The following is a 26,494-nucleotide window of genomic DNA, read 5'->3' as shown; positions in this document are numbered from 1 at the left end:
TCAATGCCCTGAGGTACAATAAATTTTCAGCTGTAGGACAGCATATGCATGACTCTAATCACAAATTCACAGACATGAAACATATGGAAATTCTCAAAATCATCAACAAAGGACCCCTCCTTAACATTACTGAACACTGCTTCATACATATAGATCAATATTTCAACCCGAATCATAATGTTAATGACATTTCAGAAAAGCCAAATGTCCTGTTTGTCCTTCTAATTCACATTTTTATAAACGTCAAACCAGGAGGTCATAATTCAGTTTTTCATAATATTCACAGCACCTTTCCTCAGCAGTCATCTCTTTTCCCACATCCTTCGACCCCGCCTTAATTCACCCCCTTCCCCTCCACCCTCCTCTCCTTTCCTTTCCTTTCCTTTCCATGACCTCTCAACCGTTAGTATGAGGCACACAACAATAGCCCACGCACCACATGCCGCAACGTGTCTCATATAGCCTATGCCATTTGACTAACACGCTCTCTCCTTCAATTCATTAATTTTATCTCATTTTATCCATCATTTATTCAGGTTAACTTCATGGACACCACAATGAATTGTGAATTTATACCAGCCACAAATTAAGAATTGTCAGTTTTAACCATATCTTCATGTGCCGTCCTGACAATGTCCAACAGCATTTCGGCATAATTTAAAAAGCACTACAGGAACATTTAATTTTATTTACGTTGGTTGATGTGGAAAACCATCTAGCCGTTCTGCATCAGCTGGTGGTTATTTACAGTGGTGTCCAGTGGCTTGCACACTGCTAACCCCACTCAAGTAGATTTGGTGATTGATGATCTGACTACAAAATCAACATTTACCAGTTCCTGTTTTGCAATTAAAATTGTAATGATTAGCAGTGATGGAACTAAAAATTATATGAATATTACTGCAGGAAGGAGTCTGGATGATGAACATACTCCAGATGCTAAGCCTAATTTATTTATTTATCAAATTTTATGCATAGTTCATCCCAGATTTTAATGTCAATTGTATTTTCGTACATTTGTTTTTATGTCAATTGTGTGTTTGTACATTTGTTTAGTTATTAGATGTTATTACATTAAGGCTGAATATGGCCAGCCAAGTCCGAAACTAGTCCCTGGTTTAGTAATGTAATACAAAAATATTGCATATTAGAGTATTGAAAAGGTGGACCATTACAACATTAATTTAATAATTATTATTGTAATTTCTGACACTTCACTTAAGTTCAAGCTTCACACCATGCCTGATGGTACCAATCTCTGGTGTGATGTGTCAACGGATAATATTCGACCATTTGTGCCCAAGCCGTTCAGATTTTCAATCTTTCGACATTACCATGACATGGCTCATCCAGGTGTGAGATATGAGTGAGACTTATATTTTCTAGATTTGTTTGGCCAAACTTATGGAAAGACATTCACCAATGGGCAAAAGTATGTATACCTTACCACAAAAGTGAAATCTCCAAGCATATCAAAGAACCCACTGAACAATTTCCTAGTGTAAACGAACGTTTCCAGGTGGTTCATATTAATCTCATTGGCCCCTTACCACCCTCAGATGAATTCACCCATTGCCTTACGTGTATAGATAGATTTAGAAACTGGACTGAACTCATGCCACTCCGAAATGCCCAAGCCGAAACTGCAGTTCAAGCATTCTTCAACTCCTGGATCACTAGATTTGGAGCTCCATGCCAAATAGTGACATATCAGGGAATGCAATTTCAGTCAAGTTTGTTTCGTGCAATAGCCAAGATTTGTTGACTAACAAGAACAACTACCTATCATCCTCAATCAAATGGATAGAAAGGTTTCATCGTACACTGAATACTTCAATACGTTCCCACGTTGCAACAAAGTGGACTCATGTACTTCCAACTATCCTCATGGGACTTTGTTGCGTTTTTCGAGAAGAGGCTAACTCTCAAAAGTCTCAGAAATGGTTTACGGCACAATCCTAAAGCTTTTTTTGAGGTTCCTGACCTCAAGTCAGATTCAGACTTGCCAACATTTGTCACTACCCTTAAGAAGCAGATGAATAACCTCAAATCAGTTGACTGTCATCACAAAAATTGAGTAACACTATTCATCCATAATGACCATATGTGTTTGTGGGAGTTGACAGAATCAAGACTGGGCTCACAAAACCTTATGAAGGTCTGTATGAAGTCATTCAGCATACTCCAAAATTCTTCAAACTGATGATTAGGGGTAAAAAAAAAACATTTACATAGATAGGTTCAAACCAGTGTTTAGCTTGAAGGACTGTGATAGTGAACTGGTCGACCCACAACCATTAATGATGGTCAAAAATAAGTGCGATCCAATACCCCACAAAATTACCAGATCGCGATGTGTTAGTAAACTTCCTGTCCACTTTGCAGACATTGTGGAATTAAATCAACACTGGGGGGAGAGTAATGTGGGGGTATTGTGAACAAGCAATAACAATTTATGTAAATAATAAAATGTAAATATTAGGTTGATATCAATTCTTTTATGTAGCTATGCTTAAGGCCAAAGGAATAACAGTGTGAGAACTTTGCTTACTCTGTGGGCTGTGCCACCTATATACTCTTTGGATGTAAATAATACAAGTGTAGCTTGTGTTTATACCAACTGTTAATAAATAATAAGTATATATATCTAACAGATCACAAAAACTCTTACATGGTGCTTAAATGATTAGAATTGTGTACCATGAAACAGGACCTCCATTTTTAACAAACTTTTAAAAATAAAAATATTTTTGGGAATAGCGACTTTTATCCCACCCTGTTGTTTGTTTTCACGATCTTTGAATCTGCTGCTAGTGGTATTAAGTATGCGGGGGTGGAGGTTCTGTGTCTTCACGATAATTTTTTTTTGGTGCTGTGTTAAGGATGTTATATATATATTTTTTTTTTTGTATAATTAGCTTTACGTCGCACCGACACAGATAGGTCTTATGACGACGATGGGATAGGAAAGGTGTAGGAGTGGGAAGGAAGCAGCCGTGGCCTTAATTAAGGTACAGCCCCAGCATTTGCCTGGTGTGAAAATGGGAAACCGCGGAAAACCATCTTCAGGGCTGCCGAAAGTGGGGTTCGAACCCACTCTCTCCCGGATGTAAGTTCACAGCTGCGCGGCCCTAACCACACAGCCAATTCTCCTGGTATATATTTCTCTAGTGACTTTTGTTGAAATGCATTTTGTAGAGTGTCTGATTACTGATACCTATATTTTTGTAATGGGAGAAGAGATTTGTAATGCATGCATGTAAAGGCCGGTCTCCACTGATTAACATTTAACACCAACATGTTCAATTTAACATGTTACAATTGACATGTATATTGTGATTGTGTCTTCCAATTGACTTTGCATGTTAACTCAGAATGTTTAGGTTAACACTTTTAACATGTTGGCGTGTTTTCCGCTCCAAGTGGAAAACATGTCAAGTCAATTCGTTGTTCGTGAGATATCGGCACAGCTTCGGCAACTTCCTTCCTGTTTCCATGTCAACAGATAGCCAAACGATGCAAAAAAACGTGCTTCTCGTGAAGTAGGATTGTAGTTACAACACTCTGCAACACTCATTCTCTTTGTTATAAGCTGCAAATACAGTACCGGTACTGGTATGCGCATGCATGTTGTTCTCTCTGCACTATACTAAAATTTATAGTCAGAAATGGAATGGAGCAAGGAGATTACTCTGGACTTAATCAATTATATAATAAAAAGGCTGTGTCATCAAAGGAATACAGAGATAAAGCGAAGAAAGCCAACAGTTTCCAGGATCTCTATCTATAAGTGTCCCCGCGAGTGCATTGAAAAATAAAAAACCTAGCATCCCTCCGCTCCCAGTACCAGTCAAGAATAGCAAAAAATTAAGAAAAGTCAGAAGTCGCTGGCGGGAGTGGATGAAGTTTATACTTCAAAGTGGTTTGCTTTTGAAGCAATGAGCAGGATGAGGGGAGGAAATGTGCTTAATAAAACTGCATTTCTAAATCATAACAAGAAGCAATAGTGGCAATAAGAAAGGCTAACTCCTCTTCATCCGAGTCCATTGTCCTTGTTTGAAAATACTAGACACCGCCTAAATGTATTACCACAAACTGATATGATGAACTACCTATATATAAACAAAAGAAAGTCAAGTTTAACATGTTTATTAAGTGTGGACACAATGTTAAATGAAACAGTATTTAATTTTTAACATGTTGATGGTGTCACCAGTTAATTTAACACTTTTTGTTAAATGTTAATCAGTGGAGACCGGCTTTTAGAGCTTGTTCCTGCCTTGGAAGGCCACTGGTGAGAATGACTGTGTCCAGATCACAGGAAGTGCTCTGATGAGGTAACTGATTTTAAAAATGTAGTGCAGTCAGTTTAATTTGCTAAAATTTTATCATCACTACATACAGGATAAAAAAGATTCTGACTAATAGATTTAATGACTGGGTCAGTGGTTGGTATCAAGCGACCATCATTTAAATTACCTCTTCAATAAATCAATTACCACGATAATTTGAACACTACCAGATCACCCTGAAATTCGTAAGTAACTTGTCATCGTCTGGGTGTATACAGTCAATTTGAACTATGAACAAGAACATACTTGAGTTTCCCAATTCATTCATAAATTAGGGTTTCTCACTTATTTTCTTAAACATCAGAGATGGTATTCCAGTGATATTTAAAACAAATACATTTCTCAAAATTGTAATTAAATCATCACATTCTTCATCATCATCATCTGTTTACCCTCCAGGTTCGGTTTTTCCCTCAGACTCAGCGAGGGATCCCACCTCTACCGCCTCAAGGGCAGTGTCCTGGAGCTTCAGACCATTGGTCGGGGGATACAACTGGGGAGAATGACCAGTAACTCGCCCAGGCGCCCTCACCTGCTATGCTGAACAGGGGCCTTGTGGAAGAATGGGAAGATTGGAAGGGATAGGCAAGGAAGAGGGAAGGAAGCGGCCGTGGCCTTAAGTTAGGTACCATCCCGGCATTTGCCTGGAGGAGAAGTGGGAAACCATGGAAAACCACTTCCAGGATGGCTGAGGTGGGAATCGAACCCACCTCTACTCAGTTGACCTCCCGAAGCTGAGTGGACCCCGTTCCAGTCCTCGTACCACTTTTCAAATTTCGTGGCAGAGCCGGGAATCGAACCCGGGCCTCCGGGGGTGGCAGCTAATCACGCTAACCACTACACCACAGAGGCGGACTCATAACATTCTTACAGATTAATAAACTTTACTGACACTGTATAAAGTTCACATTCTCATTGCCTATTTAAAAAAAAGGCAAAATAATTAATTCCACTAATTCCTGTAATTTCCTCTAACTACCCACTTTCATTTAAAAAACTTCAGTTTGGTTCAAAAATATGATTGCTGCGCCTAGAAAAACTGATACATAGTATATTTCAGCTTTGAACTCTGACCAGCAAGGTTCTGTCATCCAAGGTTCAGTATTGCATGAACTCTATCAACGAACTTCCGTTCTAAGTGATACATGTGGTACGGTCAATATTTCTCCAAGAACATAGTCACATAACGGTATTTTGAGCTGCAATGACAATATGATGTTCTATGTCTATTAACAAATCTCTGATTTTATGGTTGATTTAGGCACTGTCTCAGAAGAACCTTATACTTTATGCTCTCTCTCTCTCTCTCTAGTTGTTACACTCATGTCTAAGTGTCATGACCCAAGGGCTTTGCTGTTTCTCTTATAAGTTGATGTCATTCTGTGTGATTTTGCATCTTCTGGATAATAGGTCTCCATGACAAGTTAGTGATCTATCTTATTTGATCAACCCATATTTTTGCTACTCATTTTTATGACCTTTTGTCATAAACTTTTCTTTGCACAATTAGTTTTTCCAGGTTGTCATCCTTTCTCCACATAATGTGACCAAAGAATGGCAGGAATCTCTGGTACACAACTTGGTACAGTCTGTATTGTATTCCAACTGCCTGAATGACAGAATCATTTGTTCACCTAACTGTCTGTGGTATTCACATCATCATCATCATCTTCCAACACCACATTTCAAAGGCATTGATTCTGTTTCTGTCTTTAGCTTTTATGGTCCAATTTTTGGCAATGATGATGATGCATGTTGTTTAAAGGGGCCTAAGATCTAGGTTATTGGCCCCTAGTGGTACGAAACGTAATGACAATTTAAAATTTAAAATTGTCCACTGACCAGATCAAAACGTGATGATGAAGAATGAACAATCAGTGGATCCGACCCGCTATGCCCCACATTCCCAGAAACTAGCATTAAACAACAGTATTACTAACCAAGGGACTGCTTCTAAAGAATTGATGATGCTTGTAGTGTAAAGGGGTCCAAAATCCACGTCACCAGCCCCTCATAATGGTACTTACAGTAAAGTAAAACCATGGTATTTGTCATGTTGCGGTACTAATCAAAAGTAGCATTAACTTGCGGTATTCCACACATTATGGTACTACTCACAGGTAACGTAATGCACACATGTAACACAGACCTATGGTGTACTCACACTGCAGCAGCATTTACAGGCAACGCAAACCTATGGTGTTCCTCACATAGGTGTACTAATCACAGGCAAGGCAGACCCATGGTGTCGCTCATAGAGTGGTACTAATCACACGCACTGTAAAACTCACCCTGATTCACACACTATCACTACTAATCACAAACCTATTCTGTACCTAACATAGTGGTACTATGCGCAAGTAAAAGTGACCCATGGTGTTTTCTGTGTCATGGTACTATTGTAATTACAAGTAGTCTCACGGTTCTAATTCGATCGTCCCTTTTAGTGTATTCTTCATCTGCTTCCTCCACCCATAGGGGGATGTGTGTTTGGTCCGCGAGAGCTATTTTATTTCACTCAAGTCCGCCGGCAAACCGGTTATGACCCTCCCCCCCATCTAGGGTTGCCAGATTTCCGGATGGCAAATAAGGAACACTTCCATTTCCTTGCCAAATAGCGCTAAATTAAGACACCATAGCGATGATTAAGAGAAAATACCAGGTATATATTAACAAGTAAATACCGTTAATATAACAGCGTCAGCATGAAATATATAGGTACTTAACTTATTAAAAAGTAATAGTGCGTTAGTCTTTACATTGAAATTAACATTTCACAAGTACTTGTCGTTTGAAGAAGCAATTTGTAACAGTTTCTTATTCAACAAAACTTTCTTGAGAAATTCCTTACAATTGTCATCATAGTTGAAGTACACAATAAGTTCATTTTTTATTATATCTACTCAGCATCTGTTTCTGTCATCTCTCCATTTTATTGCCACTACTGAAAATACTCTTTCAGTACATGCATTCGATGGAGATTTACTTAAGACAAACTTAAGTACCATCAAAATGTTCTTCAGTTTTTCTGGGCCAATTAAACCACTGATATATATATATATAATGGAGGAGACTACATGCCCGCTAGTACCGCTAGAACACTGCCAGAAGCGCTGTTCTCGACTATGATGGCTGATCATTGGTCAGGTCAGAATACAGAATATTTTGATCATAACCGCGCACTTTTTTGATACTATACTATTGTCTAAACCATGATATTTTAAAAAACGGAACATTGGGCGTACGGTTTAAATAGTGCACCATACGCGGAACAAAATGAGAAAAAACCGTATTGTTCCGGGCAAAACCGTACATCTGGCAACCCTACCCCCCATCTGCCACCTGGGACGTGCCACATGGGAGTATCACCTCTCCCCCTGCTACACCAGTGTAGTAGGTTCGTGGGGTCCAAATTTTGCATCTATACATGAAGATCGAGAGGAGAAGTGGGTGGACTAGTCTTCTTCTTCATGTTCAATGTAATTATTCTATCTTGCCAGAACATCTTTAATTTCGCCATAGCTAGATACAACACTTGATTTCTTTTTCAAAGCTATCAGTATCCTCGATTATTGAACCCAGATAAGTTAACGGACGGACTCCTTGGAGGTTGCTTAGGTGCTGTGATAGCTGAATTTCAGCATTATTGACTATCGTTAGCTTTGTCTTGCTCCAATTAATCTCCATTCCAAGATTGTGACTTTAACCCTTTCCACTCGAATTATTTGTACGTCCTGATTTCTCCCAACTCGTATTTATTTCTGTCAGTATTCTTCATATTTTAAAACCTGGTGTTAAGTACTGGCTGTAACAATATATACAGGAATAAACTACAAAATTAATGAATGTATGGTCTGTACATGACACTAAATCATGTTTTTCACTTTCTTAACGGTATGTCTTGAATGTGTGGAAGCATTCAAAGCAAATGCTTGGATGGAGCCTGCTTGCTTATCCAGCCAGTCTGCACTAAAATAATCCGGCATTTCTGCCTTACTGTTCATCCCCATGTTAATAATTACACCAATAAATGCCTTCAGCTCTTCTAATGTCACAGCTTTCCAAGAAAACCAGATAGATCTATTCTGAAGTGGAGTATTTTGCTATATCTTCATTTCGGCAAATTTGTTTGTCTCATGGACAATAGAGGTTATCAACTGATCAGTAAAAATAGCTACCAGTACTCTACTTCTCTTTTAAGTCTATTGCTACAATTTAAGAATACACTGACTAATCTGTAAGGAAATTTGGGTAATCCTGCATCACCCGTTCTCCGCGATCTCCAAGGTACGTTTGAAGTCGGCAATGTATGACTGGGACCGGGACAAGTCAAAATACTATCGCCTCCTCCATGATTTATTGCGATGCTGATATCAATATCGTCATTTGAATCGCTAATAGATATATCACTTTCATCGCCAGATTCAAAATTTTCATCATTTTCATGGTCACTATAAAAAAATCAGCCGAAATAGACGCAAGAATCTCAGCTTCGGTCAGACTGTGCGCCGCCATGTTGCTTCACGCGACTACCTCAGGCGACTACTTTCCATTGCCAAGGAAACGGAGCAATTTTGCCAAGCAAAGAGAAACTAAAACACACCCATTTGGTTTATTTCGCTTTCCGGAAGGGACCAGCACTTACGAAACGAAGTACAAAAGCCCTGGCATTCCAGGTAACCTAGAAACGAGCGGCGAAACATTGTGTCGACTCAGGGTCGACACACGAGCTATAACGCTGAATGACGGCTGTCGACCTCAGGTCGACACACGAGCGGAAAGGGTTAATACTGTGCACAACCCATTATCTCAGCAAATTCCTGTACATTGCTGCTTACAAGTGTGGTGTTGTTCACAAAATACAGATTATTGATTCTCTTCCCAGCAGCTGAGAATCCTACTTCCACATTGTCTAGGGCATGCCTCGTGATATATTCACTGTAGATGTTAAACAGCTGGGGTGATAGGATGCATCCTTGACTCCTGCCTTTAAACATTCTGAAAGTTGATGATAATTCACAATTCATTCTTACTTTGGCCAAGATGTTAATGTATAAGCCTTTTATAAGTGAAAAGAGATGAGACAGAATTCCCATTTCTCTAGAACACACCGTAACTTTGTCCACAAAACATAATCAAAGGTAGTCAATATAGCACAGAAACATGAAAATGTTGATTTGCTGTTCCTTCTCAACCAAGTGACAAAAATTTAGGATCTGTTTTCTAGTTCCTCTTCCCTTGACAAAGTCAGCCTTTTATGACGGGAGCTGATATCTAATGAAAGGCTTTAGATATTCGTTTATGGCATGCAGTAAGATTTTACTGGCATGTGATATTAGTGAGATAGTTTCGTAATTCCTACAATTTCTTGTTGATCCCTTGTTGTGAAGTGGTATGAAGTTGGAAGTGAACCAGTGTTGTTGTCATATGCAACTGTCCCATAACTTGTTGCAAATTAAGTGCATTAAACATATTCCTCTATTCCTCCTCCTTTCTTCTCCCATTTCCTTAATCATTTCATTTCCCCCGAGATGCTATCATATTTTGGTGCTGGTCCGACTCATTGGCTGAACGGTCAGCATACTGGCCTTCGGTTCAGAGGGTCCCGGGTTCGATTCCCGGCCGGGTCGGGGATTTTAACCTTAATTGGTTAATTCCAATGGCATGGGGGCTGGGTGTATGTGTTGTCTTCATCATCATTTCATCCTCGTCACGACGCGCAGGTCACCTACGGGTGTCAAATAAAAAGACCTGCACCTGGTGAGCCGAACCCATCCTGGGATATCCCGGCACTAAAAGCCATACGACATTTCATTTCATCTTGGTGCTTTATGCTTTTTCAGATATTTAACTACTACTATTACTTCTTGTTGTTGTTGTTGTTGTTGTTCAATTTCTTCACAGATTTTATGAATCTGGTTGGAGTCAAACGGGAAGTGTTTTGCCTCAAGAGGTTGCTCAGAAATGTCCGTGCAAGCAGCTGTAATGTTGTCACATTATCCTACCCTCTCAACAGATTGCTCTCTGTGGAAAATCTCACTGTGTTAAATATCAATTGCACCAGCCAAAATACTTTTGCTTTATAGAAACGACCACAAAGGACACCTGTAAACTCCCTCAAGCCTGTGTTGTTTTTGAATCTGCTGAGAAAGTGATGCAAACATTTGTAAATACTCATCAATTTGAACATTGCTTCTTTTTAGTTGTTTCCTTTCCAAGTTTTGGCACTTAATCATGGCTTCCAAAATAATGAGGTCTTTCCATATATTTCCTTAGTTGCACTGCTCACAGTGGTCTTCAGGTTGCTCCATGCTAATTCTGCAGAGTTAGTAGGATTTGCTCTTAATGTCTGATAGAGGATGTTGCCTTGTTGTACTTCCTCTTACATAATCACCACCACCACCACCACCACCTCTTAATGTCTGCAGTTTGGGACGAACAGCCTCACAGAAGTTATGGAGAGCTGTATCACCAGTTTTCCTTTCTCTTATCTTTGCTGTGACTTTGATTTTCAGTTGCATTCTCATAATGACCAGGACATGTTTTGAACCACATACATCACCAAAGTAACTTCTGTTATTTAGGATGGAGGTCTTCCAGCGACCTCTGATTGGGATAAAATCAATTTGGTTTCAAACCCTGTCACCAGGGGATATCCATGTACATCAACAACGACGGTGAAAATGAAAGTGTGTTGGTAACAACCATGTCCTTATCTACATAGAATTGCAGAAGATGCTCTCCTCTATTATTTATAGTCCCAAGTCCGTAGCGACAAACATGCGCAATAAGGTGTTGTGTGTCACCAATCTTGGCATTCAAGTCACCCTGACTGATGAGAACTTCCCTTTGAGAAAAGCCATCAATAAAGCATTCTAATTGGCTGTAGAATACTTTTATCTTACCTTCTGGAGCTGCAGCTGTTGGTGCATACACTTGTATGATATTTAATTTACAAGGTGTCGAATTTAACTTGATAGAAATTATTCTATCATTAACTAAATATTAATAATAATTTTATTTGTTTTATGTCCCATTAGCTACATTTTTATGGTTTTCAGAGATAACTGGATAGTATCTGATGACTGCACTACATAGCATTTTTGGAACAACGGCCGCTACACCATTTCGGCTTAGATGATTATGTCTGGAGAAATATTTCGTGTTTCCATTGGGTGTGGTGAAATGCCCAGCACCTGGTCAGTGTATTTTGCACAGTCCCAAGATCTTAATTCCATGCAGTGTCACTTCTCTCTTGATAATTGACAGTTTTCCAGTCAGTAGGAGACCTCGCACATTCAGGATCCACATACAGTGGAACCTCAATTCTCTGTTTTTGGAGGGACCACGGAAAAAATCATACAACAACGGAAAACAGAAAATCCAGGAATGAATGGAAACCATCAACAATTTGGCTAAACATCACAAAAATGAAATACGTATAAATATAATTTTACAAACACTCCTAAACTAAACCAAACCAAACAACAGCACCAACGGGCTTTCGCCTACCAAGTGACTGCTGCTCAGTCCGAAGGCCTGCAGATTACGAGGTGACGCATGGTTAGTGTGACGAATCCACTCAGCCGCAATTCCCGACTCTCTAGATCGGGTTCACAATTAAGTATTTATTTTCCACCTAGTCGATACAATGATTGCTTAAGGCAATTTTTAATGGTCAAAAGTGGTACATGTTTCGTATATTATCAACATCTTCAGCCACATAACACTGTTTAGATGAAAAATGTATAAAATTGACAAAGTAATGCTTTAGAGGAAGTGTCCTTAAAATTAACATAAGATTGACAAGATTAAAACAAACAAATAACTCAAGAGAAAATATATAAATTATTTCTACAATAGAAAGCAGTCGTCAAGGAAACACTTGTACAATATTCCATAGAGAAATTGTCCTAATAAATATTCTTTTCTTAATAATTCATGAAAAAAGATCAATTTATAAATTAAAAATTATACAATTTATAAGTAATTATCGAAATGAAGAAATCCTGATATCACAGTGCGGCTCTTATTATTAATGTAGATGAAGATATAACTAATTCCTAGTTGTCAAATCTTATTAAGCCTGCTTTCCTTTGGAACAGTAACTCATGTCATTCTTTCACAGTTTTGCGCCGGGTGTAATATTGATGATGCGTTCTTCCTTGCTCTTGCACCTGAGGAGGTGGAGGAGCGGGGGATATAGGTGTGTCAAGAACTTCCTTGCTGTCACCTATAGCTTCAACTGAGGAGGAATAAGTTGTAGGGCTATCTGTAGGAGGAGAAATTCCAATTCTTTTTTCGTGATCCTTCTCAAGCATTTTCAAATATACTAGAATTTGATAATATAATGGATTCTTATATTCTACAGCCTCATTAAGGTTATAATTTTTCTTTACAAGTTGGTCTAGATGAATGTACAGGTCTTCATATGTGTTCATTAAGCTGCCCTTTTTTAACTTTTTTATGATGGTCAGAATATGGTTTTGAATATAAGTATTGATTCTCAACAGTTCTCAAATGCATTATATTCAATTCTGCCCATCATTAATCACTATCAAATTGGAAAGAGAAAAAATCATCAAAACTTCAGAAATTATGGTTATTCGTGACCTTGAACTCAGCTGGAAAGCTCGCTTGCTGCACAAGTCAGTACTAGTGGGAAATGATACAAAATTTTTAAATGCAACGTTGCGCAAATGAAACGACTGCGGTTTTTATGACATTTTAACACAACATGTACAATTTGCAGTCTTATATTAGGACCAAAACAATAGGCAATCCCAAGACCTCCCATGCCTTTATACACTGACTGACAGAGCAAATGCAACACCAAGAAGGAGTGGTCAGAACTTTATGCCAATTGCAGGGTAGACTGACGTCACTGAGGTATGCTCATGATGTGAAATGCGCCGCTGTGCTGCGCACGTAGCGAACGATAAATGGGACACGGCGTTGGCGAATGGCCCACTTCGTACCGTGATTTCTCAGCCGACAGTCATTGTAGAACGTATTGTCGTGTGCCACAGGACACGTGTATAGCTAAGAATGCCAGGCCGCCGTCAATGGAGGCATTTCCAGCAGACAGACGACTTTACGAGGGGTATGGTGATCGGGCTGAGAAGGGCAGGTTGGTCGCTTCGTCAAATCGCAGCTGATACCCATAGGGATGTGTCCACGGTGCAGCTCCTGTGGCGAAGATGGTTGGCGCAGGGACATGTGGCACATGCGAGGGGTCCAGGCGCAGCCCGAGTGACGTCAGCACGCGAGGATCGGCGCATCCGCCGCCAAGCGGTGGCAGCCCCGCACGCCACGTCAACCGCCATTCTTCAGCATGTGCAAGACACCCTGGCTGTTCCAATATCGACCAGAACAATTTCCCGTCGATTGGTTGAAGGAGGCCTGCACTCCCGGCGTCCGCTCAGAAGACTACCATTGACTCCACAGCATAGACGTGCACGCCTGGCATGGTGCCGGGCTAGAGCGACTTGGATGAGGGAATGGCGGAATGTCGTGTTCTCTGATGAGTCACGCTTCTGTTCTGTTAGTGATAGTCACCGCAGACGAGTGTGGCGTCGGCGTGGAGAAAGGTCAAATCCGGCAGTAACTGTGGAGCGCCCTACTGCTAGACAACGCGGCATCATAGTTTGGGGCGCTATTGCGTATGATTCCACGTCACCTCTAGTGCGTATTCAAGGCACGTTAAATGCCCACCGCTACGTGCATCATGTGCTGCGGCCGGTGGCACTCCCGTACCTTCAGGGGCTGCCCAATGCTCTGTTTCAGCAGGATAATGCCCGCCCACACACTGCTCGCATCTCCCAACAGGCTCTACGAGGTGTACAGATGCTTCCGTGGCCAGCGTACTCTCCGGATCTCTCACCAATCGAACACGTGTGGGATCTCATTGGACGCCGTTTGCAAACTCTGCCCCAGCCTCGTATGGACGACCAACTGTGGCAAATGGTTGACAGAGAATGGAGAACCATCCCTCAGGACACCATCCGCACTCTTATTGACTCTGTACCTCGACGTGTTTCTGCGTGCATCGCCGCTCGCGGTGGTCCTACATCCTACTGAGTCGATGCCGTGCGCATTGTGTAACCTGCATATCGGTTTGAAATAAACATCAATTATTTGTCCGTGCCGTCTCTGTTTTTTCCCCAACTTTCATCCCTTTTGAACCACTCCTTCTTGGTGTTGCATTTGCTCTGTCAGTCAGTGTATATGAAAGGTGCAATATCTCTTCTGGTCTCAATAACATAATCGTATATGATAATATTCAAATACTAGATTTGTGTTAAGAAGGAGCAGTTTCGATTCTGGTCTCGATAACATAATCGTATACGATAATATTCAAATACTAGATTTGTGTTAAGAAGGAGCAGTTTCGATTCCTGCCAGGAAGCTCAGTAACTATACAGTGCCCTGAGGGAAGTGCCGAAAACCTGTTCGGCGATACAATAAAAACAAATTTTAAAAATAAACATCTAACCCTGGATATAATGTACACATTTTACAAGTACAAACATCTGACGAAACTCATTCCGTCTTCAAGCAGAGCTGTCGAAATGCGCTCTATCTCCTTCCAATTGTTGTGGCCACTCTTTGCTTTATGATTTCTGAGGATTCTCTAAACAATACCACCCAAATGCGATGCTAAGATGATTCCTTATGCAAGTTCACCGCTGATCGCTTTTCCAGTACAGTACTTGCTCTAATTATCGCAATGACGGGACATTAACGCCAAGATCCATAGGTATGCCATAGCCATCCTTTCGTGAGATACAGTTTCTTGAAAAACGCTTAATCGAGGACTTAGCGTTGATGGGACTGAAATTTCTGGACGGTTGATCTGGGAAATTGTTTCTTCCAGAAACAGATAATGCAGTATTTTTACAACGTGATTTAATTAATATGCTCTTGGGACCACGTAATCTGAACGAACAATTTGGGAAAACGTAGTTTCTGGGAACGGATAATCGAGTTTTCACTGTAAACCTATCTCTCTGCAAAGCAAATTGCTATGATTTGAGGCTTCTCTCAATCCTCTTCCCCTCAGAGTTCTGATTGTGGGACTTGAAACTCCAGAATTATATTTAATATTAGATTTGAACAATCAGAACTGAGTAAGGACATTGGGTTGTCTCGGGAATAATAATGAGGTGGGTTCCTGTGTTCTTCCTCATAGCAAGTTATGAATCTCATTCCATATTGACGGTTATCACTTTACAAAAGAAAATATTTATAAAATCCTCCTATCAATACAATTCAAGTCATCTGTTAGATGAAGCAAAGTCTATACATGTTTCTATTAGACGAGAGGACTTTGCACCTCAATGTGTTTTTAACTCACTAATCATGATCACTGTCACTTCACATCATTACGTTTTTTAATTTGTTTGTATATTATGTAATCATTGTTTTACTACTGAAGATGGCCTTGAGATTAGGCTGAAACATGTATAGACTTTGCTTCATCTAACAGATGACTTGAATTGTATTGATAGGAGGATTTTATAAATATTTTCTTTTGTAAAGTTCTTCCTCATATCTAACAGGCTGCTCCTAACATGGAGTTGGATGTCTTTTGCATCTGCACCTAACATGAAGAACAGACTGTGTAGTGTATTCTAGCAACATTTCCTCCAATGAGGTGACCTCTAACCTGCCTCAGATGGCTCATCCACCCAAAGCCCTTGGCCCTCTTAGGGAGTTAGGTTATTTACCACCGCCCAACACTTTGCGTTGAGTTGCTGGTTGTAGTCTACTCAATTCCATAAGTTAATTTAATTATTCATGCTTAATCGAAAATAAAGTAAATCTTATCACTCGTCGGGAACTGCAAAATGAAACTACTGTACTTTCATTTGATCCGCTTCTTCTTCCACTGAATGGATTAATAAACACCACTTTCTTCTACCAGCTGCATCTTCAGGGCACATGTTTAGGAGCTCCAGGTCACTACTGATAGTGTCCAACCATTGCAACTTTGGTCATTCCATTGGTTTTTTGTCCATCAACATGAAGCTGGTATGCAGTGTTGATGACAGTACCGGTTTCAGCTCTTACGACATCTCTACACCAATGAAGTCTGCACTTGCGCATCTTTTCAGGAACTGGTGCCAACCCGATCCACCGTTCGAGATGCCCCAGCACTCAGTGCTGTAAAGTGCAACCAGGCTTACAACTGTGAGTTGGCATTTGTTTTCACAAATGACACCTGCGACCTTCCTCCATTGCAGCCCTGTTGCGATGATTCTTGCACCTACTTCTTCATTCACACAGCCATCGTTATATAGGGAAGAACTTAGATAGTGGTAGGTAACTACCATCTTTAAAAATCGAGTCTATTTTAAGGTACTCTGTCTTATGAATATTAAGGCTCAGAATAAACTAAAATGTGGTCAACCTGATCAATACTTGCATTACTTGTGATGAATTACAATTGCAATTGGTCAGTACATGTTTTGGATTGTTTCCGGCAAGCAGCAAACAATGGTAAAGAATCCAACGAAATAGTACTTCAAACAGGACGTTCTCTTCATCAAGAAGCACAAATTTTTAAGAATTTCCTATGATGTGCAGTGAGTTAATGTTTCTAGCTCCATTCCATGAATAACACACATTCTTTAACTTCAAACCAAAAAATACACGCCTCCCTTTATGTTAATTGATCTAATAAGTGCTTAGAATACAACTGAGGACTCAAGCACTCGCACCCAAATTCATATGCAGTGTTTCAACACGACATTCTTTGTTTTTAAGAAACATTAATTTTAAGAATTCCTAGAAAGGGTCATTTATTTTATGTGTGTACATTGATTTTAACATGACATTCTGCTGTTTTCAAGGTACATTAATTTTAAGTTATCCTCATGAAGATTCATGTTTTAATGTATATTTTATGTATGTCTTTCAGTTAATAGGAGGATGATTATTCTTTACTATACTTTGTCAGCTGATGATGACTTGAAATAAGCCGAAACATGTACTGGCCAACTGTAACTTATCACGAATAATACAGTACAAGTATTGATTAGTTTGACCTTACTTAACATTTTATTTTGTAACTGACAACTGTCAATACGGAACACAATGAAATTTGTAACGATTCAGAATAAACTGGTAAACACAATGCAATTTTCCTACTAGTTGAAGATCTTCTGGCAAAGTGGCAGTGAGCATCATACTGTCACCATAACAATTAAGTCCAAGGCATTCCATACAATTCTATTAATGCTCAATTATTAACAGACAGTATTCAATAAATTTATATTTTTGTCAATTTTTAAAAAGATATTGAAAGAAGAAGCAACAATATTAATGTTTAATGTTTTAAAATATCAAAAATATACACCAAAAACTCATGGCCCTGCACTCAGTGTCAAAGTGCAACCAGGCTTACCACTGTGAGTTGGCACCTGCAACATCCCTCCATCACATCCATGGCATGGAGCATGAGCTAATCTTTTACAACTTCTGTGATCATTTAAAAGGAAATAAGTTTTCTATTTTAAAATCTTCACAAGAACATCACAAGCTTACCTTGTCAGCATCTAATGCAAAACTTCTTTCTAAAGCATCAGCCTCCTCGTCTACATCTTCACGCATGTACATTGGATTGCTGATCTCTACGTTTTCTTGCATACGTACATGAGTGAACGGCTTCCCACTAGAAAAAATATAAAAATAACTTTTTGAACATTAATCTTCTAATATCACCTGCAATGATGGGTGTAACCCAAGTAATGAATTGTGGCAGTGCAGTCAGAGTCAAATGGGAAGTGTTTTGTCTCGGGAGGTTACTCAGAAATGTCCAAGCAAGTAGTTGCTATGTTGTCACGTTATCCTACCCACTCAATTGGTTGCCCTCTGTGAAAAATTTCACTGTGTTAAATATCAATCGCCGAAGCCAAAATACTTTTAATTTATAGAAACGACTGCAAAGGACACCTGTGACCTCCCTCAATAATATTCATATTCCCATTTGTCACAGACTATAGGTAGTTCTAATTACAGCATAGAGTTAGAAATTTGTCACATGGGGCCCGTAGCGCGGAAAGGGACCTAAAGTGGAATTTTTCATTTTCGAGATTGTTATGGTTCTAAAACTGGCATAAGATACTGAGCATTTTTGTCACCTGTGGTGGGACAGCTAAGATTTAAAACTAACAGTATAGGAATATCTATATGTTGTTTTTACCATTTTATCTTTCTGGACTGGTCAAGAAAATTATTTATTTATTATTTGGAACTGTAAATGAACATTACAAGAATTATGTTCAAAGAGATCTTGGTATTTAAAATTTTATGTAGTTGTGGTTGTACCAATAAACTTTTGAGGCAGCTTGTACTGACACCTGTAGATTTCTAATTACGAAATTTCCATATGATACAATGGAACTCACTAGAATTTTCCCTTGTAAGCAAGTGTATTTTCATTGGTCGAAATAACAACCTTTTCCATTGGTGAGTATGGAGATCTGGGGAAATTCTGTGTTTTAATTGGTCTACTTGTGATCGCATGATTTCCGGTTTTGGGCTCCTTGTGAGAGCGAGGCAACTGTCCGCGTCTTTGAATACTGATTGCCTTAGCGGCCAGACGCACACTGCGTCCGTTCCGTCTCGGGGCTCCTGCCTTCTGGGGTTAGCGGCCTCTCATGGTAACCGCTATCATCTTATATTTGATTTGATTCAAATTCTTTCTTCTGTTTCGGCCTTTGTTTGATTTAAGTAACCTTTAATTTTGCGTATCAGAGTTTCTCCCTAGACTTAAACATTCACCAATTTAGGGTTTTCTGAATGAATGTGCCTCGACAGACAGTCATAGCATATTGTTTTCAGAGGCAAATCTCTTTTCTTGTTCTGAAATTTGTAACCTATGTAAATTGTAATTAACGTAAATTTAACTGCCTTTTGAGTTTGCCTCCTGTAATCCTGCCTCAACTTCTGTGTTAAAGTTTTATACAAGCTACTATCTGAAGTGCTTGAGTATTTAATTGTACGTCAGTATGTTTTTCAGTTCTGTGTTCTTTAGTTTTATTTTCTATGTCTTTTGTTGTCCTTTATTTTTTCTATTTGTGGTTGTACTTTATTTGTCACTAGATTATTTCAGGGGTCTTTGCTGTGTGCCTCCCTTTCCCCACAACAGCATACGTTCCCATGGCCTTGTTAGGGTTCCTTCCATGTTTCCACATCCTTCCATAGTTGTCGTTTGTTAAACCTGTAAGTTTAAAGTTTTCGCATTTCGAACTAGGTGTTAATTTGGTTTTACATTTTTATTATTCCCCTTTTTAATTAATTATTATTATTATTATTATTATTATTATTATTATTATTATTATTATGTGTACGTACTCAGCTGCTACAATTTTAAAAAGGAGTTCATGATTCCAGGTGAGGATTTCAGCAAGATATAGCAGATATCCTGGATTCAGGAGGCCAAATGGACTGTATTGCGATTGCCTATGTAAGGCATTTGATAGCGTAGACCATGGAAGACTACTGGCAAAAATGAGTGCTATTGGACTAGAAAAAAGAGTGACTGAATGGGTGGCTATATTTCTAGAAAATAGAACTCAGAGAATTAGAGTAGGCGAAGCTTTATCTCACCCTGTAATAATTAAGAGGGGAATTCCTCAAGGCAGTATTAATGGACCTTTATGTTTTCTTATATATATCAATGATATGTGTAAAGAAGTGGTATCAGAGATAAGGCTGTTTGCAGATGATGTTATTTTGTACAGAGTAATAAATAAGTTACAAGATTGTGAGCGGTTGCAGGGTGACCTTGATAGTGTTGTGAGATGGACGGTGGACAATGGTATGATGATAAACAGGGTTAAAAGTCAGGTTGTAAGTTTTACAAATAGGAAAAGTCCTCTCAGTGTTAATTACTGTGTTGATGGGGTGAAAGTTCCTTTTGGGGATCATTGTAAGTACCTAGGTGTTAATATAAGAAAAGACGTTCATTGGGGTAATCACGTAAATATGATTGTTAATAAAGGGTACAGATCTCTGCACATGGTTATGAGGGTATTTAGGGGTTGTAGTAAGGATGTAAAGGAGAGGGCATATAAGTCTTTGGTAAGACCCCAACTAGAGTATGGTTCCAGTGTATAGGACTCTCACCAGGATTACTTGATTCAAAAACTGGAAAAAATCCAAAGAAAAGCAGCTTGATTTGTTCTGGGTGATTTCCAACAAAAGAGTAGCGTTACAAAAATGTTGCACAGTTTGGGCTGGGAAGACTTGGGAGAAAGGAGACGAGCTGCTCGACTAAGTGGTATGTTGCAAGTGATAAAAATCATTGTTGTCCGTATTGAAGATACTGAATGTAGGATGCTAAATGGTTTAATTTTGTCACCTATTCAATACATATAAATTTTACATTTAGGAATTTATTCTTAATTCCGCTTGAGACATGTTTCGCCCTTCATTGAGGGCATCATCAGTCAAAATTATCACCTCAAGGTAAAAATCAGGTACCTAATTAGTATTTAACATGCACAATTTAGTATACATTACAATGGCAAAATTAAGTACGAGAAACTCTTGTACATGGTGATGGTTAAAACAATATAAGTTTAAAGAATAAGAAATCGGCACCAATGCTTAAAATTACTGGGTAATTATAGCAGAGTTCAGCAGTGGTGCTCTGAAGAATAATTGATGCACTGTAAATAATTTTAAAATTTATAATTTCCTAAGAGTGCATCAATTATTCTTCAGAGCACCACTGCTGAACTCTGCTATAATTACCCAGTAATTTTAAGCATTGGTGCCAACTTCTTATTCTTTAAACTTATATTGTTTTAACCATCACCATGTACAAGAGTTTCTCGTACTTAATTTTGCCATTGTAATGTATACTAAATTGTACATGTTAAATACTAATCAGGTACCTGATTTTTACCTTGAGGTGATAATTTTGACTGGTGTTGCCCTGAATGAAGGGCGAAACATGTCTCAAGCGGAATTAAGAATAAATTCCTAAATGTAAAATTTATATGTATTGAATAGGTGACAAAATTAAACCATTTAGCATCCTACATTAAGTGGTATGTTCCGAGCTGTCAGTGGAGAGATGGCGTGGGAGGACATCAGTAGACGAATAAGTTTGAGTGGTGTCTTTAAAAGTAGGAAAGATCACAATATGAAGATAAAGTTGGAATTAAAGAGGACAAATTGGGGCAAATATTCATTTATAGGAAGGGGAGTTAGGCACTGGAATAACTTACCAAGAGAAATGTTCAATAATTTTCCAATTTCTTTGCGATCATTTAAGAAAAGGCTAGGAAAACAAGAGATGGGGAATCTGCCACCAGGGCGACTGCCCTAAATGCAGATCAGCAGTGATTGATTGATGATAAACTCCTGAACTTCGAAGATATTAATTATTAACTGTTGGTATTAAGAAAACTATATATGTATATCCAGAAAAACGCAAATTAGAGCTTTCACTAATTTTGCTTATCAACTGTCATATCATCGAATGGCGAAGACTCGAACTGCTGTCTAATTTAGCTTGTTAGGAAGACCCGCAGGTAGCGCAAGAAGTCAAACACAGAAATGCAATTTTTACATCCCAGATACCCAGCTTTGGGTGGTCCCTTTTCATGCAACGAGTCACATATTTGTTATTTTTCTTGTGTCTAACAATAAAGGCTTCACAACACCAGCTGTCTTACATACTGTATGTACGCACATTTTTTTGTACAAGGGCTGTGTAGTGGCAATATTGACAGAATGCAATGTTTAATGAACTAACAAGTAGAACTGCATTACATTCCTTCAGTGTAGTCACCTGCAAAGTCAAATGTCCTGAAGCCATTGGGGACAGTTGGCAAGGTGTTCTCTGTTGATGACAACAGAGGGGTTCCTTCAACTTCGGAAACAGGTCAAAGTCTGGTGAGCACGGAGGGTGTTTCAAGACGGGGACAGTTGGCAAGGTGTTCTCTGTTGATGACAACAGAGGGGTTCCTTCAACTTCGGAAACAGGTCAAAGTCTGGTGAGCACGGAGGGTGTTTCAAGACCTCCCAATGCCACTGTTGCAATAAGAGCTTGACACTGTTTGCAACATAACAATGTGTATTGTCATGCAACACAACAGGGGGATCATTTCGCAATAAACCTGGATGTTTGCGCTGTAAGGCCAGATGCAAATGTCACTCCAGAAATCGGCAATAGTAGTCACTGTTGACGGTTTGTCCCTCAGGCACAGCACGTGTAAGAATAACACCCTCGTAGTCATATGCCACAATTAGCATATATTCATCCGACTGTATTCCTGTTGAAATTTCCGGGGATGTGGCAAATATGGGTGATGCTAATGATTCGACTGACTCTTTAATTCAGGCTCGTAGGCTTGTGGCCACGCCTCATCAATGGCGACAATACGCCGCAGAAATGCGTCTCCTTCGTCGCGGTATCTGTCCAGGTGAATACCAACCAGTGCATACCAGTGCCATTTATGTACGTCGGTGAGTTGATGTGAACCCAACGAAACGCAATTTTCCTCATCTTAAGACATTTCGTCAGTACAGTAAAAGTCCGTTATAGCGAGAATTCATAACAGCAAAAAATTTACTCACTATAACGGATTGTCGCTATATCCAATTTTTGTATAAAAGTCGGAAAACCCTTCATGCACTTTAAAATCGGTATGAAACGGCAATCAGTTTGTCAAAACTTGCGTTTCCGTAGATGATATCCACACTATGGCTTACTTGTTTGTTTCGTAATCCGATACTACGTGAAAGTGTATGTTTAATTTCATTCTGAAAAAAAATATAGTACCGTATATCTCCGAATCCAAGATGAACCCCACTTTTTCCTTCAAAAAGTTTAAATCAGGATCAAAAAGAAGTTCGCAAAATCATATGAATGCCTTGTTGTACAGTAGGCCTACGTATTTTTAGACTATTTTTAGGCGCCGAAAATTGACTTTCGTCGCGCTGTATTTCTTTATTTTTGGTGGCTACACAATTATTCTTTATTTCCGCGGGTTTAAGGACTGTTAACTTCATATTACTGAAGAGGACTCGTTGAAAATTTTCTGGCAATACCTATTCCATGCGTCTCTACAATACAACGATCCATCTTGCTGTCTATAAAACTGTTACTTTTACGCAGCGTCAGATATAACCGGCTGCCGCTACATGCACGTCTCGCTTGTCGGGTTTGGCCAAATTCAGCGGCTAGCGTTGTATTGGCCTAATCGCGAATGTTGAAAGTCAACGAACGAGTTTATTGCGCCACGGTATGGCCATTCCGCCCTTGCGTTTTTCGTGTACATACCTCACAATTTCATCTTCGACTTCTTTAAAGCGTCCTTGTTGCGGACCACTGAATGCATTTTTTGTACAGTACGCATTTTTTTAGCTCTTTGTCTTCACGCTAACGCCAAATATTGGCTTTAGTTAGGCCTATGTCGTATTTTCTTGCGGCTGCACAATTATTCTACATTTCCGAGTGTTTAATAAACTTATAATTGGCATCATAATATCGACTAGAACCCGTTGAAAATTTGCCGGCAATACCTTTCCCACGTATCTTTACAATACGGCTATCCATCACGAAAATATTCCTGCTGTCTATAAACCTTAATTTTACTAAGCGTCAAGTAAATTAGACGTTGAAGGTTAGGTCAAATGTTCCACCTTTACAATACTAAGATTCTTTATTAACTAAATATTTACATGATTTTTAATTATATCGGGACATGTTTCGTCTACCTTGTAGACATCATCAGCCATAAAAACTTTTGAGAAAAAGCTAAAAGGACAAGGACAAAGTAACACATTAAAATAATTCGGATAACCGAATATGTCATTTAAAATGGTGAAGAATTCAGAACTGTTTTGAGCACAGCACTTAAGAATACCGTTGACATTAAAATTAAAATTGTCCACATGGGATGATACAGTAAAAACTTGCGTTAAAATTCTTCCTTTTTGTGTGATGTGTTAATATATAATATTCTGTTATGTCGTGAAGGCTTGATAATGAATTGCACAATGTTCATTCCAATAGGATAATAACGATGTATGAGAAATCCAGCGAGCATATGTTAAAGCCGTCTTATTGGTGTAGTATTGGCATTTCCTGTTGAGAAGTTAGGTGGAAAATTTGAACGTGATGACGTAATGTGGAATGTGCAGTAGAGGACGTTCTCGCCTGTCTGACAGCGACTAGTTCAGTGTGGAAGCCTGTGGTTGACTGAGAGCGAACTACGGAGGTCGTGTGCCATGGCGGCTCCCTTCACACACGACCTCCGTAGTTCGCTCTCAGTCAACCACAGGCTTCCACACTGAACTAGTCGCTGTCAGACAGGCGAGAACGGCCCTCTACTGCACATTCCACATTACGTCATCACGTTCAAATTTTCCACCTAACTTCTCAACAGGAAATGCCAATACTACACCAATAAGACGGCTTTAACATATGCTCGCTGGATTTCTTATACATCGTTATTATCCTATTGGAATGAACATTGAGCAATTCATTATCAAGCCTTCACGACATAACAGAATATTATATATGAACACATCACACAAAAAGGAAGAATTTTAACGCAAGTTTTTACTGTATCATCCCATGTGGACAATTTTAATTTTAATGTCAACGGTATTCTTAAGTGCTGTGCTCAAAACAGTTCTGAATTCTTCACCATTTTAAATGACATATTCGGTTATCTGAATTATTTTAATGTGTTACTTTGTCCTTGTCCTTGTAGCTTTTTCTCAAAAGTTTTTATGGCTGATGATGTCTACAAGGTAGACGAAACATGTCCCGATATAATTAAAAATCATGTAAATATTTAATTAATAAAGAATCTTAGTATTGTAAAGGTGGAACATTTGACCTAACCTTCAACGTATACTCACGACAATACGGGCTTTATAATGAAGTTTATTTTATGTAATAAGTACAATAGACGCGTTATGACTCTGCCACTGAGTAGCCATGGTTTTTCTAAGAATTTGAAGGGTCGCATGCTTTGATGCCATTCTGCAGATTTGAGAAACACACAGGCTCTGTACAACCAGTTGTCGCGGCTAGCGATGTGTAGTAAAGAGGCGGTCGTTTATTGTCAACGAGTTCTATGCCCGTGTGAAAAGAAGCAGCGTGGTTACCGCGGTAGTTGCCAGTGGTATCCATTAACTTACTGTTAGGCCGCGAATGCAACAACCCTTCAGTTTTCGCATGAGATTCTGAGGAAAAAAGTCTTGGATTCGGAGAAATGCGGTATCACTACAGGATTTCTGTGGCAAACACCTCAGCTTTCTTCTTCAAACAGCGTCACCTAACCTAACCGTATATATAGCCTATCATGAAAACATATTTGAAACACATGTAGAGAAATAACCTCCTCGCGAAAATTTTACATGTAAATAGCCGTAACTAGACGCGAGAAGATATGAAATATCCTCTGAAATCAGTGATGTACTCTGCCATATCTTGAGGTGTATCACATTCTTACTTAATTTCCGTATATAACATTAAAATTAAGATATCGTTTACTTCAGTCTTTATTTTTGTAACCGTACGTATGTACGATCCCCGAGTTTTAGGTTAGGAAATTTTCGTATATTTTTGTAAGGTTAAAATCATGTAATTTTGTTTATTTACCATGTATAAAACGTAATATTATAAGAAGAATGTATAGTTAGGGAACATTGCATATGTTCATCATTATATTTTGTATAAATTTCCGTTTGGGTAAGAGTCTGTAAATATGGCCTAGCCGTAAGGATTGTGCAACCGGGAAAACTGCGACTATATCGGGAAGGACGGTTGAAGTCAGTTGGATGTGTTGCAACAGGTGACTTGAAAACACGGGGTACGGCAGGTTGTATCGGTTGAAGAATTGGAGTGAATCAATGTGGACATACATGAGTGGACGGTCTATGTCACATCATATACTCGATAGCCAATGCGAGGGCTTTGTTTTGAGCGAGGTTTGTGTTGACAGAGTGACGCGGGAAGAAGTGCCGGTGTGAGCGTTGCTACCACTAAACTTTTCAGGACGCGATTACCACGTGTAGCAAGGATATATAAGTGGGTACGCGTGTGCGGCGAGGCATTCTGATTCTGATTCTCATTCTGTTTCTGACTCTGATGCTGATACTGTGTG

The 26,494-nt window shown here is 39.2% G+C and overlaps 1 protein-coding gene across 1 annotated transcript in view; it reads right to left on the bottom strand.

Annotated features, from left to right (window-relative positions):
• Positions 1–26,494, bottom strand: part of LRP1 (LDL receptor protein 1) — a 744,558-nt gene that overhangs the window by 27,350 nt on the left and 690,714 nt on the right. The window contains exon 74 of the mRNA XM_068228249.1: positions 17,901–18,027. Within this exon, the coding sequence (XP_068084350.1) occupies positions 17,901–18,027 (127 nt within the window). The remainder of the gene's footprint in view (positions 1–17,900; positions 18,028–26,494) is intronic.

The sequence above is a fragment of the Anabrus simplex genome, chromosome 6 (genome assembly GCF_040414725.1).
Source record: "Anabrus simplex isolate iqAnaSimp1 chromosome 6, ASM4041472v1, whole genome shotgun sequence".
Classification (NCBI taxonomy): domain Eukaryota; kingdom Metazoa; phylum Arthropoda; class Insecta; order Orthoptera; family Tettigoniidae; genus Anabrus; species Anabrus simplex.
This window is presented reverse-complemented; position numbering and strand designations above follow the sequence as displayed.